Source organism: Hemitrygon akajei, chromosome 10 (genome assembly GCF_048418815.1).
Source record: "Hemitrygon akajei chromosome 10, sHemAka1.3, whole genome shotgun sequence".
Lineage (NCBI taxonomy): Eukaryota > Metazoa > Chordata > Chondrichthyes > Myliobatiformes > Dasyatidae > Hemitrygon > Hemitrygon akajei.
Window position 1 is genome coordinate 136809934 of NC_133133.1, and position 15468 is coordinate 136825401.

The 15468-nt window shown below is 40.7% G+C and overlaps 1 protein-coding gene across 1 annotated transcript in view; it reads right to left on the bottom strand.

The window, feature by feature from the left end:
- The window catches only part of LOC140734711 (cadherin-related family member 3-like), a 52443-nt gene that overhangs the window by 24800 nt on the left and 12175 nt on the right, over positions 1-15468 (bottom strand). The window contains exons 3-7 of the mRNA XM_073059054.1: positions 12331-12425; positions 7369-7466; positions 6477-6581; positions 5582-5730; positions 3398-3587 (exon numbers count right to left, since the gene is read on the bottom strand). Of these exons, the coding sequence (XP_072915155.1) occupies positions 3398-3587; positions 5582-5730; positions 6477-6581; positions 7369-7466; positions 12331-12425 (637 nt within the window). The remainder of the gene's footprint in view (positions 1-3397; positions 3588-5581; positions 5731-6476; positions 6582-7368; positions 7467-12330; positions 12426-15468) is intronic.

The following is a 15468-nucleotide window of genomic DNA, read 5'->3' on the forward strand; positions in this document are numbered from 1 at the left end:
TAAAGTATCTATCTATCTATCTAGAAGCCTGGATCCACACTCAGTGATTCAGGAACAGTTTCTTCCCCTCTGCCATCCAATTTCTAACTAGGACATTGAAGCCTTGAACTCTATCTCACTACTTCTTTTAGTCCTTTTTTTTGTGCACGACTTATTTTTAATTTAACTATTTAATAGACATATTTATACTTACTGCAATTCCGTACTTTTTCTTTATACTTATTTATCGTGTATTGCATTGTACTGCTGCTGTAAAGTTAATGAATTTCACCACATATGCCAGTGATATTAAACCTGATTCTGATTCTGAATCTTCAGAGGTATATAATTATGTGCATTTAAGAGAGAAAATGTGCGAGTATCCTAACTAATGCCACAGTACATGCTTCCTAAACCTGTACCTGGAGCAAATAAATGACACCCAAGTTCTCCCCCCTACCCCCACCCCATAGTCAGACAGCATTCTGACTGCACAGTTTATCTTCATGACGACAGTACTGGTGTAGCACCACGAATCAAGCTTTCATTTCACAACTATTCACCTACTTTGTACACACACAGGCATGCTTATTTTGGCAAGAATTTTCTGTGTTTCTGCCTGCACGTCATTGCCCATTAAATTTTGCATACTGGGAACGTGAAACAAATTGGCAGCATGGTTGTGTTTATAGAGTACTTGACAGAGGCTGTTGGGGTGAGGATTCTGAGTGCCACACACCTGTTCAAATCTTCATTGTACCCAAACAGTTCCTTTTCAATCCAAGGTAAACAGATACAAGTTATGGACATTTAAATAAAAAGCAGAATATGTTGGAAATGCAGAGTCGATCTGTCTCTTTATATATCTTCAAATGACCGATTATTCCTTTCTGTAAACTCTCTGCCTATCACCATTTCCACTGAAGGAGGCACACCTGAATTCTCAAATGATGCTACGTAACTGTTTATCTTTCTGGTATTTTTATGTGTTTGTTTGTTAAAATATACAGCTATATGCTCAGTGCCACTTTATTAGGTACAGAAGTGGAGCCTGGTGTGATCTTCTGCTGCTGTAACACATCCACTTCCAGGTTCTATGTGTTGTGCATTCAGAGATGCTCTTCTGCACACCACTGTTGTAATGTGTAGTTTATTTGAGTTACTGTTGCCTTCCTGTCAGCTTGAATCAATGAGGCTGTTCTCCTCTGATCTCTATCATTAGCTGTGTGTTTTCGTCCACAGAGCTGCTGCTCACCAAATGTTTTTATTTCCATATTGTTCTCTGTAAACTCTAAAAACTGTCACATGTGAAAATCTCAGGACATCAGCAGTTTTTGAGATACTCAAATCACCCCATCTGGCACCAACAATCATTCCATGGGCAAAGTCACTAAGATCACATTCCTTCCCCATTCGGATATTTGCTTTTGACCATGTCCGCATGCTTTAATACATTGAGTAGCTACTCCATGATTGGTTGATTAGATATTTGCATAAATAAACAGGTGTACCCAATAATGTGGCCGCTGTGTGTATGCTTTGTGTGAACTTGAGGAACAGACGTGTGGAACAAAAGGGCCCTGTGTATTTAATAATCATAGTGATGGGAAAGTCTCACAATTTCACACAATTTCATTCCTTTTTTTTTGTTCTGATTCTGCCTCTTTACCATTCGAAATCTACAAGATCGGACTGGGAATTAAAAAAAAAAGACAACAATGGAAGTTTTCTTTCTTAATGCTACTGTGGTGATGAAGGGCACAGCGTGTCCTGAACTGAACATCTAACAGCAATAGTCATCGCTCAGTCCAACAAATGCAAGCTCTTGTAGGTGCATCAAAGATGAGTATCAAGGACGGGCACAGGTGAATACTGACCACAGCTGAGGAGAATCAAGAGATGAAAGCTAAGGTGAATCCCCAACCTCTGGGCAAAAAGTACTGACTCAAAATATTTGTCCTACAAATGTGAGTTTCTTGCTTTGCAAGTATTTCATTAAGTTTTTGTTTTTGTTCTCTGTGATCTGCAAAGTGTGTGAAATCTAATCAGATTAGATTCTAAATCTAATTGTCACCTTTACTTTGCCGATCTGATCCATCGAATAGAGATAGGATACTAGTGGTACTCCAGCACTAAGTGCCCTACCCCAGCTCCCATTCTCCTTCAAATTCCAAAGTCTGAATAATATCTGATAGAAATGCATTGCAGGGGTAGTGGAAATTACACAGCCTTTGTTGTGTCAGAGTTAGCACTATAGATTATGGTTTCCATGACCTCTATTAAAGAGCAGCCCGTACTTTTTAACATGCTGAGTGTTGAATGCTTCAATCCAAAAATATTAACTGTTTGTTTCCAAAGATGCTGTCTCAATCCCAAACATTGTTGGGTTAGTGGTATTAACATACACCAGTGATGTCAAGCAGAAACTCTACCCCATAGGAGGGCCTTTACAGCCTCTTATAAAGTATCCTATGGCTGGATCTTAAACTTGACTGATAGTTTCTCTTATAATCCGGGAATAAATAATGGGAAAAGTACAAAACCGTCATCAACTGCAAATATTCAAATAGGATTCAAGTTCTGCCTTTGGGTAGATGTTGTATAAATGTTTTTCTCTCAATTGATGTTGAACGTCACTTGTCAGAATTATCTTGAGCTGTATTTGTTGTATGTTGTTACTATTCGTTGACTGCTGAGGTTGTAAACACATTCTCCTGGAATCCAGTTCCGCTGCCAACTACCTTTTGACAGCAGCATTAGATTGTCTTCATTACCCAGGAGTGCCATTGACAGCTGTTCAAAGACTGAAACTACACCCAATCTGCAATGAGACATGACTGCTCACCCAAAACGCGAAGGTTTAATGTGGATGAAAGGCTGTCAGCTGGTGGATTGAGTGACAGCAATATACGTCTGGCTCTCAGATGGCATAAGGTGGAGTTAATTTAAATCACTGCTGCAACCTCTTCAGTACGACATGTTGTTATGTGAAGAGGGCAGAGCATGCCTAATTGCCCAGTAATTAGGATGACATGTCCCAGGGGCTGAATTCTCATTACCAGCATGCTTCATGATCTGATATCACCTCAGTCTGGATGCTATTGGCAAGGGTACTTTGAAGACATTTAAATCTAAAAAATCCATGTGTTCTTCTATATTTTGTGTGTGCCAATTACAGGCAGTCAGCAACATTCCTTTATACCTTGCCCATATGCTATCCCTTTCAATAACTTAACTGGAAAATAAGTATTTTACAAATTCATCAGCTGAAAATTCACTCTTATTTTCCACACAGGTAGATAGAATAAATCTTTTCTATAAATAACCAGCTCCTATCATAAAGTGGGAACTATTTTTATCCTGTTGGACACTTGTAGCTTCTAGTTTTCAGTAACAGAGGAATTAGTTCACACCTTACCTGTGCATATGTGGGAAACAGAAGGGTTGATTGTCATTGACATCTATTATGTTGACTATAATGATCATTGAGGCTGTATGCCCTTGAAAAGGATGGTCTTTAGCAGCAACTTCAAACTCATGCGTTGGAGCATTTCTGAAAGGTCCGTTATCTCGATCGATTATTGCTGATACAATCAGCTCACCTGTAACTGCAATAGAAAGGCAACTATACCACACTTCAAGTATTTTGCTTTATAAATTCTGGACTGCTGCAGAAAATAGAGAACCAAGATCCATTAGAGCTTTAGGAAAGGAACTCCTCTCCCAACTGTTCTCTATTCCCTTCTCCCTCCTCCTTCATGGGAGGATCAATCCCACAATATCAAATGCCAATGGATTATAAAAGAGCTAATGAAACTATATTCCAGTAAGGTATCAGTCCAATTCAAGAAATGAAGGAGAGAAGTGCCTCTCTGTTGGCGAATATAAAGGGACACTGGAGAAAATGATAGACATGCTGTTTGAGGATGGGGCAAAACTAAGAACTGTCCATTTAAAATAAAACAGCTTTGGGATTATTCTCTTTAGGGGAGAGGCTCAAATGTTATTTAATAATGATCTTTCAGACTGTGAATAAATTGGGCAGCATAACTATGGAGAGAACGATCAGGGACAGCTATAAATCCACCAGGGACATGGGGTGAAACTTCCAGTCAGTCATTAGAACCATTACTGTGGAAATGAATGAGGTAACCAGCTTCAGCACTTTCCAAAACAAAACACAGGAAACTAGATAAGTGCTTGGATGAAAAACAGGATAGTCAGAAATGCCTAAAGATTGGGATGAAATATTCTGTGGTGTGTAAAGACCAGCACAGTTAGAAATTGAAATGAACTGTTTCTTTACTGCATGTTCTTTCTGCAACAACTATGATTCCTTTATTTATGTCAGTCTGTTGTCTTGCATTTGGAAAAATATGACCTTTTAAAATGTAGTTCTATCATTTTAGTAACTAACAACAAGTGAAGAACTACTTAAGTTTTCTAATGCTCCTTTGTTGTGGTTTTGAAGTTGTCAAGGGTTATTTCAGAGTCACAAAATACATATGATAAAGTGTTATTAACATCTACATGCATTCGGTGTTTAGATTTGAATGTGATTCGATATTACACAATTTTTCACTGTAACATAAAAGCGAGATTGATTTGTCACTTTATGAGGTACCTTCTCTGTCTGGAGAGCAGAGAAGAAGATATAATTTTATTAATTTGGCAAAAACATTGACAAAAGAAGTGAAAGCGAAAGGACAAGTTAATGGATTGCTGAAGATTTATTCAGCAGCTGAATGATGCACTTTGTCCTCAGGTTATGAATGGCTGATAGACACCCACATATACAAACAAGCTGTCGTAATTTTATTGAGTTCAAAAGTCCAATGTTCCTCCAAACGGCAGAAGTAGTTCTCTCTCTCCATCTCCCCTTTGTCCCTTAGTAACTGTTCTTTCTGATCTGTCTTTGATGTAATTCATTACAATACTGGAGTTACGATTTCCATATTGGGTGATGTAATTTCCAACTTAAGGACAAAATCAGCCTGAGGATGTCAGTATAATCAGGTCCTATTTGTTCTTTTAGAGTTCAAAATTTCCTCCCTGTTTCTAAGCATGGTATCGCATTTTGTGGTTGGCAACTTTTGAAGTGCTAGATTCTGGATCTATTTCAGCAGAGAGTCCTTGGCTTTTAGAGGGGCAGGATCAGCAGTAAACTCTGTCTATGGCAAGTACATACTGAGGAAAGGAATCCAAATGTGAACTCATAATTTCAATTCATCAAGGTCCTATTTAATTGCAGCAAAATCTTTATCCCTCTAATCATAATTCAGCAAGACCTGACAAAGTTAAGGAAAGGAACGAAGGAAAAAGGAAAGTAAAGATTTTCATTTGGGATAAATTTGATTTTACTCCGAAGCAAAGTGAGTTGGCAGAAGTAGACAAGGACTGGTTTTTTGAGAGTCTCAGGGCAATGGAAGAGTCTCATGGAGAGGATTCAAGACAAAATTCTTGCAGAGAAATAGAGTGTGAAAATCTAGAATCCCCTGAAGACAGTATGGATGAAGCTGGGAAGTGAAGTTAGGTTGGATAGCTCTGACACTGATACAAAAGGCTTCCTTGTGGGTAGTAAATGTTTCTACAGTTTCCATACCTGAGTTAATGGTAAAGTATTGGTTTGGAGTACTCATAAAATAAATCAAGCTGACTGCTGTACCATCTTCATCAGGATCATAGGCAGTAACCTTTCCAATAACTGAATTTAGTGGCTTTTCTTCCAAAACATCGAATATTGTTTTATTTCTGGAATGATACAAATGTAACAAGGCAACTGGCACACACAATTCAGCAAAACCAATTAGCTTATCTGCTGAGGCTCTACCCAAAGCATCATGTAAGACATTTGCTCCAGCACATTTTCTGTGGCAACTGCAGATGAAAAAAATTTTTTAAAGCTGAGTTGTGTTGCTAATGTCATGAGATTAATGAGCTAGAGCTCAAATCCCAGCCTGACGATTGAATAATTTTGAGTAATTTCTTGAACATTTTTAAAAATTAGAATTGAAGGGCTGGTATCCGGTTTGTCAAATTATTATAAAATATAATAAGATGTGATAGGAAGGTTGGTACACTGATGTGGCTGACTTAAGTCTCCTCTGAAAATGTCTAAGCTACATAGTAAGCCACTTGTTCATATCAAACCATATTCAAGAGTCTGGCCCTCCAGGATATTATTTTTTTTAATAATGGAAGTCCAAAAGAAAATCGCAATTGGTGAAGATATGACACATACCCCTATACCACGTTAATATTAAGGTGAAAGAATAGTGACTGTTTTAAATGTTTTGAAACTAATTCTTCAGAATCTGTTGGAATTATTCACTTTTCACATGTTGAATAAACTGGGAAAACTGTCGTTTTCTTGTTTCATCTTTTATTGCTTGAACTTTTATTTTCAAAGTTGCCTTTCTCATAGCCAATTCTGCTCAAACACATGCTACTGGTGAATGCCATCATTCAGTAAGATAAAGGGAAAAATGAGTACTTACTGCTTAAAGACTGGCCAGTTGTCGTTTATGTTAATTAAATTGACCACAATGATCCCTGTGATGCTGTTACCTGTTGCATCCTTTACTGTGACTATCACACTGAAGCTGTAGAAATATAAAGCAATAAAGCTGATATTTAATAACAGAACAATTTGTAGTTCCTTTAGCATTGTACAGAATCCCATGAGTTCCACAAGACAATTATCAAACAATTTTTGACAAAGCAATTAAGTCAAAATGACAAAAAGTTTGATCATAGAACTAGGGATTTTCAGGAAAGTCAAAGCGGGAAAAGTAAAGATATGGAATGAAGATATTTTGGGAATGGTCATGTCCTTAACAGCTGAAAGTATACATGGTGGTGGTGGAATTCTTCTCTGGGGGGCGAAGAAGAAGATTGAATTGGAAGAATGAATATTTTTGGAGTTTGAAGAAATTGAGGTAGTGAAGTGAGGGGATGGCCATGGAGAGATTTGAAAACAAAATGAGAACTTTAAAACTGATACATGACTTAAGCAATGAAGGTCAGCAAGAACACATCTAGGATGGACAGGATGACATTACATTAACCTTTGGTTCCCCACAGTAGAATGAGGAGGCTGGCTAGAAGTCAACTGGAATCATCATGTCTCAGCGTAACCTAGGCATGGACAAAGGTTTCAGTAACTGAGGTCAGTTTCTTGTAGTGATGAAAATTCATACAAAGTTGAAACAGTCTCTTCATCCCACCATGTTTGCATTGGCCATTAAACACTCATTTACACTGATCTCACATGAACCATGTTTTATTCATCGCCTCCTTTGATTCGGCCGTGACAGTTATTTCTGTGTAAAATACAACTTAATTAACACAAAACATCAACTGATAATGGGAAAGAGGAAGACACATTACCTGTGCTGATCTTTCTCATAATCGAATGATTTTGTGGCAAGAATTGCCCCATTTTTTCCACTACGGTTAACGATAACCAGAGAGGAATTGACTGAATACTGAAATAAATCCAAAACACTCAATTACTTTTATGTATTGGACCAAAAATACCCTGGAATATTTTCCAAAAATATAGAAATGGATAATGAAAAGAGGGGATAACTTTAGAAAACAGAAACTGGGACTGCATTGTGTAATTAAACTGTGAGTCTGTTTGACCCAGTGTGGGGGACTCACAGAATTCATCTGACCATTGAATTGATGTCACTGTGAATCATACTGTGGCTGGCCTTAGCACATTGAAGTGGAACTGAGTGGACATTTTGTACACATAGAAGTTATGCCTGTACACATGTAATTCACTAGCAATGAGACATTGTGGCGAGTGAGAGATTGCAGTGGGGTTGCTCTGAATGCTTGCAGAAGCCCTCCTGACCTTGGCAATGTTCTGATAGTATGACACAGAATAGAATGGAAACCCTGCTTTTCCTGCACAGCTCTGAAGTTCTTGGTGGATGAGATGAAGGGAAGGGAGTCCTCTAATTCCACGGAACCAACTTGCCATTCAAGTTTATTGTGAGACATCAGAAAAGAAACTGCAGATGCTGCAAATCTGAAACAAAATAAAAACAGGAAAGACTGGAAATACTCTACAAGTCACATGATATGTCTGTGGGAAGAGAGACAGCTAATGCTTTCATGTCAATATCCAAACTGAAAGGTTGATTGAGAGCTGGCAGTAGAAATAGGCAGCAGCTGAGGAGAATACAAGGAGCCAAGTCCCAAGACATGTTGCAGTGCTACAAGAGGTTTGGAGCCCTTGCACGCAAGGTCAAGGTCATCCAATCCCATCTTCCATCAAATGCATTGATGGCCTCACATGCTGCTCAATCACATACGTATTATCAATTTCCGTATCTCCCAACAATTTATCTCAATTTCACAACTCTGCAATCACTTCTGCCGCCTGCCTCACGTACACATCCCACAGGCTGTATACACTCAAACAGGGCAAGAATATCACCCATATGCATTGTGTGACATTCGCTAATACCCTTCAAACCTTCTGGCAGGAGAAAGCAGTCCAGCATTGGTAGCAGCAGCCACAAATCAACAAATCATCACAAAACAACATTAGAACAATTGTGGTTCTAATGGTTCATATACATGGAGAATACAGCTCTAGCCATTATCACTGTGGCATTGTCTCATCAATGACTTCAACAATTTATTCTGAAAATTGGCAAAAATAGGCCATGATTTTGTTGCAATGACCCCAACTGATAATTACTGAAAAATACAAAATGTTTTACTGATTTAGATATGAGAACATGGTAAAGGGTGCCTTGATTTTAACTTTGAGGTTGTCTGGATAGTTAATGCTTTTACTGATAGATCCTGGTCCAGATTTCACTGGCATAGTGTAATCTAAAGGGTAATAAGTCCTGGACTTCACTGTGCTGCTGTCAGGTGTAACACTCACAGACAGATGAACTGCTGGGTCAAATCTTTACTAGGATCAGAACTTCCACTGATTTCAATGGGTAATTTAGGATTGTGGATCAGATGGCAAAGTTACTCTATTTAAAATACTTTTGATTTCAAGTTTTTAGTTGCCTGTCCTTTTCACGGAATTGATTATTTTTCCATACAGAATAAAGTTTGTTTCAGAGGTGCCAATAAACTTTTAAACATGAAGTAAATAATTGGTTGTTGACTGTGAGGCCCCCTGTTGGTCAAGAAAATACAACCATTGTTGGTAGAATCTCAGGTGGTGACAAGAAGGCGCACAGGAGTAAGATATGCCAACTAGTGGAATGATGCTGCAGCAACAACCTGGCACTCAACGTCAGTAAAGCCAAAGAGCTGATTGTGGACTTCAGGAAGGGTAAGATGAAGGAACACATACCAATCCTCATAGAGGGACTAAAAGTGGAGAGAGTGAGCAGCTTCAAGTTCCTGGGTGTCAAGATCTCTGAGGATTTAACCTGGTCCCAACATATTGATGTAGTCATAGAACATAGAATAGTACAGCACATTACAGGCCCTTCGGCCCTCAATGTTGTGCCGACCTTTAAACCCTGCCTCCCATAAAACCCCCCACCTTAAATTCCTCCATATACATGTCTAGTAGTCTCTTAAATTTCACTAGTGTATCTGCCTCCACCACTGACTCAGGCAGTGCATTCCACGCACCAACCACTCTCTGAGTGAAAAACCTTCCTCTAATATCCCCCTTGAACTTCCCTCCCCTTACCTTAAAGCCATGTCCTCTTCTACTTAGCAGTGGTGCCCTGGGGAAGAGGCGCTGGCTGTCCACTCTGTCTATTCCTCTTAATATCTTGTACACCTCTATCATGTCTCCTCTCATCCTCCTGGCTCTAGCCCTAGCTCCCTTAATCTCTGATCATAATCCATACTCTGTAAACCAGGCAGCATCCTGGTAAATCTCTGTACCCTTTCCAATGCTTCCACTTCCTTCCTATACTGAGGCGACCAGAACTGGACATAGTACTCCAAGTGTGGCCTAACTAGAGTTTTATACAGCTGCATCATTACATCACGTCTCTTAAACTCTATCCCTGGACTTATGAAAGCTAACACCCCATAAGCTTTCTTAACTACCCTATCTAACTGTGAGGCAACTTTCAGGGATCTGTGGACATGTACCCCCAGATCTCTCTGCTCCTCCACACTACCAAGTATCCTGCCATTTACTTTGTACTCTGCCTTGGAGTTTGTCCTTCCAAAGTGTACCACCTCACACTTCTCTGGGTTGAACTCCATCTGCCACTTCTCAGCCCACTTCTGCATCCTATCAATGTCTCTCTGCAATCTTCAACAATCCTCTACACTATCCACAACACCACCAACCTTTGTGTCGTCTGCAAACGTGCCAACCCACCCTTCTACCCCCACATCCAGGTCGTTAATAAAAATCACAAAAAGTAGAGGTCCCAGAACAGATCCTTGTGGGACACCACTAGTCACAACCCTTCAATCTGAATGTACTCCCTCCACCACGACCCTCTGCCTTCTGCAGGCAAGCCAATTCTGAATCCACCTGGCCAAACTTCCCTGGATCCCATGCCTTCTGACTTTCTGAATAAGCCTACATGTGGAACCTTGTCAAATGCCTTACTAAAATCCATGTAGATCATAAAGAAGGCAAGACAGCAGCTATACTTTATTAGGAGTTTGAAGTGATTTGGCATATCAACAAATACACTCAAAGACTTCTATAGATGTACTGTGGAGAGCATTCTGACAGGCTGCATCACTGTCTGGTATGGAGGGGCTACTGCACAGGACTGAAACAAGCTGCAGAAGGTTGTAAATCTAGTCAGCTCCATCTTGGGCACTAGCCTACAAAGTACCCAGGACATCTTTAGAGAGCGGTGTCTCAGAAAGGCAGTGTCTATTATTAAAGTCCTCCAGCACCCAGGGCATGCCCTTTTCTCACTGTTACCATCAGGTAGGAGGTACAGAAGCCGTAAGGCACACACTCAGCGATTCAGGAACAGCTTCTTCCCCTCTGCCAACCATTTCCTAAATAGACTTTGAAGCTTGGACACTACCTCACTTTTTTTAACATACAGTATTTCTGTTTTTGCACAATTTTTAATAACCTATTCAATATACGTAATTGATTTACTCATTTATTTATTATTATGTTTTATTTTATTTATTATTATTATTATTTTTCTCTCTCTGCTAGGTTATGTATTGCATTGAACTGCTGCTGCTACGTTACGGTAACAAATTTCATGTCACATGCCGGTGATTATAAACCTGATTCTGATTCTGGATGTCACGCCTTGCTGTCCAAGACGAGCCACTATGCAAACCGGGACAGTACGATATGGAGAACAGGAGTTGCCCGTGCAGCTGGCTTCTCCTCTCCACGCGGCTGATGAATCCAATGGAACAGCCAAGATGTTGATAAATATATGAGATTCAGAGACATTTAAAGACAAATAAAAATTCTACCAGCTTTTATCTCCAGCTAAGCTGGGGCATAGTTATGCCTGTCAGTGATCTTGGAGGAGATGTTAAGTGCTCTGCCAGAGGCTCTGATGCTGATCAGGCCATGCTGCTGGATTCCTGAATAACTCTGCCCAGCAAAATAGGCACTCTGCTTTCAGCTAACAAGACCTGGCCCTTTGTATTCAGTAGTTTGCTGAATCATAGAAGGCAGATGTAACCTAGAGTTGAGCCTCACTGTACAGGGAAAGTAATGACTACATTAGTGGTGAAACAAATCACCCTGGTTTTCCGTTCTTTAGGGGTGGTGGGAAAGGTGGTTGGAGAAATCAGACAGGAATCTTCACTGAGAAAGGTAGCATGGTCTACAAGTCACTCAGGTGGTGTTAAGTCCAGTTTTCATGCCTTTCCTTTCCCACTGCTCCTGGGCTTGGAGTATAAGATTGCAAAAGTATAAAAAAAATTAAGAGGGGGTTATAGATAGGGTAATGCAAGCTGACGTTTCCACTGAGGTTGGGTGAGACTACAACTAGGGGTCATAGGATAATGGTGAAAGGTGAAATGTTCAAGGGGAACATGAGAGGGAACATTTGCATTCAGGGGCGGTGTGACTGTACAACAAACTGCCAATGGTGGTTTTGGATTTGGGCTGGATTTCAACATTTAAGAGAAATTTGGATAAGTACGTGGATGGGAGGAGTATGGGGGGCCGTGGTGCAGGTGCAGGTTGATGGGACTAGGCAGATTAATAGTTCAGCATGGATTAGATGGGCCGAAGGGCCTGTTTCTGTGCTGTAGTGTTCTGTAACTCCATGACTCTAAGTTATCACACAGTGGAACTTGCACAAGATGGTAATCTACCCCCAACTTAAGTGTATTAAAAAAAAACAGGGCTTCTGTTTTTGGAATTTGCTTCTGACTGTTTTGGAAATAACTTACAGTGAGAACATCATCATCTTTGTCAGGATCCGTCGCTTGAACCTCGTATATCATCGTGCCGACTGCTGAATTCTCGGGAAAGTCAATGTACACAGCTGCAAATTAACAGAGGACAAGTGAATGCTCTGACATGTTCCTCGGTTTCATGGTGCTTGATTCACCCTCACCACCCCTCCTCAAATGCTTTCTGTAGCTGGCATAACTCCTTGCAGTCTCCAGGGGTAAATTCAGCTCCAGACTTCGCTACTGCAGCCATTCCTGGAGGTAGAGTGGTTAGCATGTGTCAATAGGGCTTCAGGTGACAGCTCAGGCACAACTAAGCAGTTAAAACAGTTTGAAATGATTCAACAAATTATTTGTAATAAACATTTAAAATCTAAACTAACATAGATTAATTATAAACACCAAAACTAGCTAAAATTAATACTGACTCAATGACTATATTAATTAAAATTAAAGACCAGTCCTGATGAAGGGTCTCAACTGGAAATGTCGACTGTGCTGTTTTCCATAGATGCTGCCTGGTCTGCTGAATTCCTCCAGCATTGTGTGTGTGTTGCTTGGATTTCCAACAGTTCTCTTGTGTGTGTAAAGACCTACTTGCCAGTTTCAGTTCAGATTGGCACCTAATTCAACCTAACTCAGTTCCAACCTTGGACTGAGTGTTGAGCGCTACAGGGCAACAGACTGCTGGCATTTGAGCTCTGTTGCATTCCAGACATTAACAGTTTTCCCAAGAAACATCAAAATCAGAAATGCAATGAATTACACGATGTTGTTTTTAGCAACTGTCCAATGAACTATTGGCTGGAGGGAAACATTATCCTGACCTTAGCAGAAGTTCCTAATGTGCCTACCTGTACCACCACCCCAGACAGCGTCTTCCAGACACCCACCAATCTGTGTTAAAAAAATTGCCCCTTACATCTCCTTTGAAATTACCCCCTCTCACCTTAGAAACATGCCCTCTGGTATTAGACATTAAAGCCTTGGGAAAAGATGCTGCCTCCCTTCTCTATCCATGCCTCTCATATTGGATCTCACCTCAGCCTCTGCCACTCCAGAGTTTTATAAAGTTGAAAAATAATTTCCTGCCTTTGGAACTCAAGGCCTTGATTAATAAGGAAAAGCATGCCAAATGCCACCTTAACCACTCCATCAACCTGTGTAGCCACTTTCAGTGAGCCAAGAACTTGGACCCCAAGGTCCCTCTGCTCATCAACATGTTAAGGATCTTGCCCTGAACAGTGTACTGTCTTTTTACATTTGACATACCAAGGGGAAACACTTCACATTTGGCTGGGTTAAGCTCCATCTGCCATATCTGCAAATGATCTTTATCCCACTGTACTCTTTGCCAGTCTTCTATGCTTTCTACATGGCCACTAATCTTCATATCATCTGCAAACTTATTAACCAACCCAACTATATTTTCATCCAGTTAATTTAGGTATGCCACAACCAGCAGAGGTGCCAGTACAAATCCCTGCAGATCACTACTAATCACAGACCTCCAGCTAGAATAAGCTCCTTCAAACAAAGGCACTTGCATATTTCTACAGCTGTACCGTGGAGAGCATTCTAACTGGCTGCATCACTGGGGCAACTGCACAGGATCGGAAAAAGCTACAGAAAGCTGTAAATTGAGCGAGCTCCATCATGGCCTCTCCATCGTCGAGAACATCTTCGAAAGACGATGCCTCAAAAAGGTGGCATCCATCATTAAGGACTCCCATCACCCAGGACATACTCTCTTTTTGCTGCCATCAAAGAGGAGGTTCAAGAGCTTGGAGACACACACTAAATATTTCAGGAACAGCTTCTTCCCCTCCGCCATCAGATTTCTGAATGGATAATGAACCCATGAACGCTTCTCAATATTTTCCCTCTCTTTTCACTCTACTTATTAATTTATTTTTATATATACTTTTTGTAATTTGTAGTTTTTTTTATTACTATGTATTGCAATGTACTGCTGCTACAAAACAACAAATTTCACAATATATGTCAGTGATACTAAATCTGGACCTGATTCTGATTCTTCTCTGGACAAGCCAGTTCTGAATACAAACACCATGGATCCCATGCATTGTAATCTCGATCAGCCTCCTTGTCAAATGCCTTATTAAAGTCTATGTAGGCAATATCCACAGCTCTACTTTCATCAATCACCCTCGTCACCTTGTCAAAAAACTCACTCAAGTTAAAAGGACATGATTTGCCCTACACAAAGCTATGTTAACTCTCCCTAGCTAGGCCATGGATTTCCAAATGATCATAAGTCCTATCCCTAAGAATCCTCTCCAGAAACTTCCCTACCATTGATGTGAAACTCACAGTTCTATAATTTCCAGGATTCTCCCTGGTTCACTTCTTGAATAGTGGAACCACATTAGCTACTCGCCAGTAGTCCAGGACCTTTGCCGTCTGGGACTACAAGTACCAGGGAACTCACCTGGACAATAAAAAAGACTGAACTAAAAATACAGAGGCTCTGTACAGGAAAGGTCAGAACTGACTGTACTTCCTGAGGAGGCTCCAGTCATTTCACAGCTGCAGTACCAGGCTGCAGATGTTCTACGATTCAGTGGCGGCCAGCATTCTATTCCATGCTGTAGTCTGCTGGGGCAGTAGGGCGAGAACAGCTGATGCCAAGAAGATCGATAAGCTCATCAGGAAGGCTGGTTCTGTTCTGGGGGTGGAACCGGATTCCCTGGTGATTGTGTCTGAGAGGAGAATGCTGCAGAAGCTATGGAGCATTATGGACAATCCCTCTCACCCCTCCATGACATAGTGGACAAATTGATGCACCATCAATAACTCTCCGAGACGTGAGGTGAGATATCGGCTTTTACTAGCTGGAAGAAAGAACAAGGAGCAATTGACCACCATACTACATCCTGGAGACTGAGGGCAGGGCTCAGGCTCCAATCGCCTTTATACCGGGGTCTGTGGGAGGAGCCACAGGAGCAGTCAGCGGGGGGGGGGGGGGGGCGTGTCCAGACAGGTATATGTAGTTCACCACACAAACAGAGGAGCACCTTTAGTAACAAACTGATTCCACTGAGGTGCACCACTGAACTCCACAGGAGATCCTTTCTCCCTGTGGCTACAAGACTCTACAACTCCTCCTTAAGT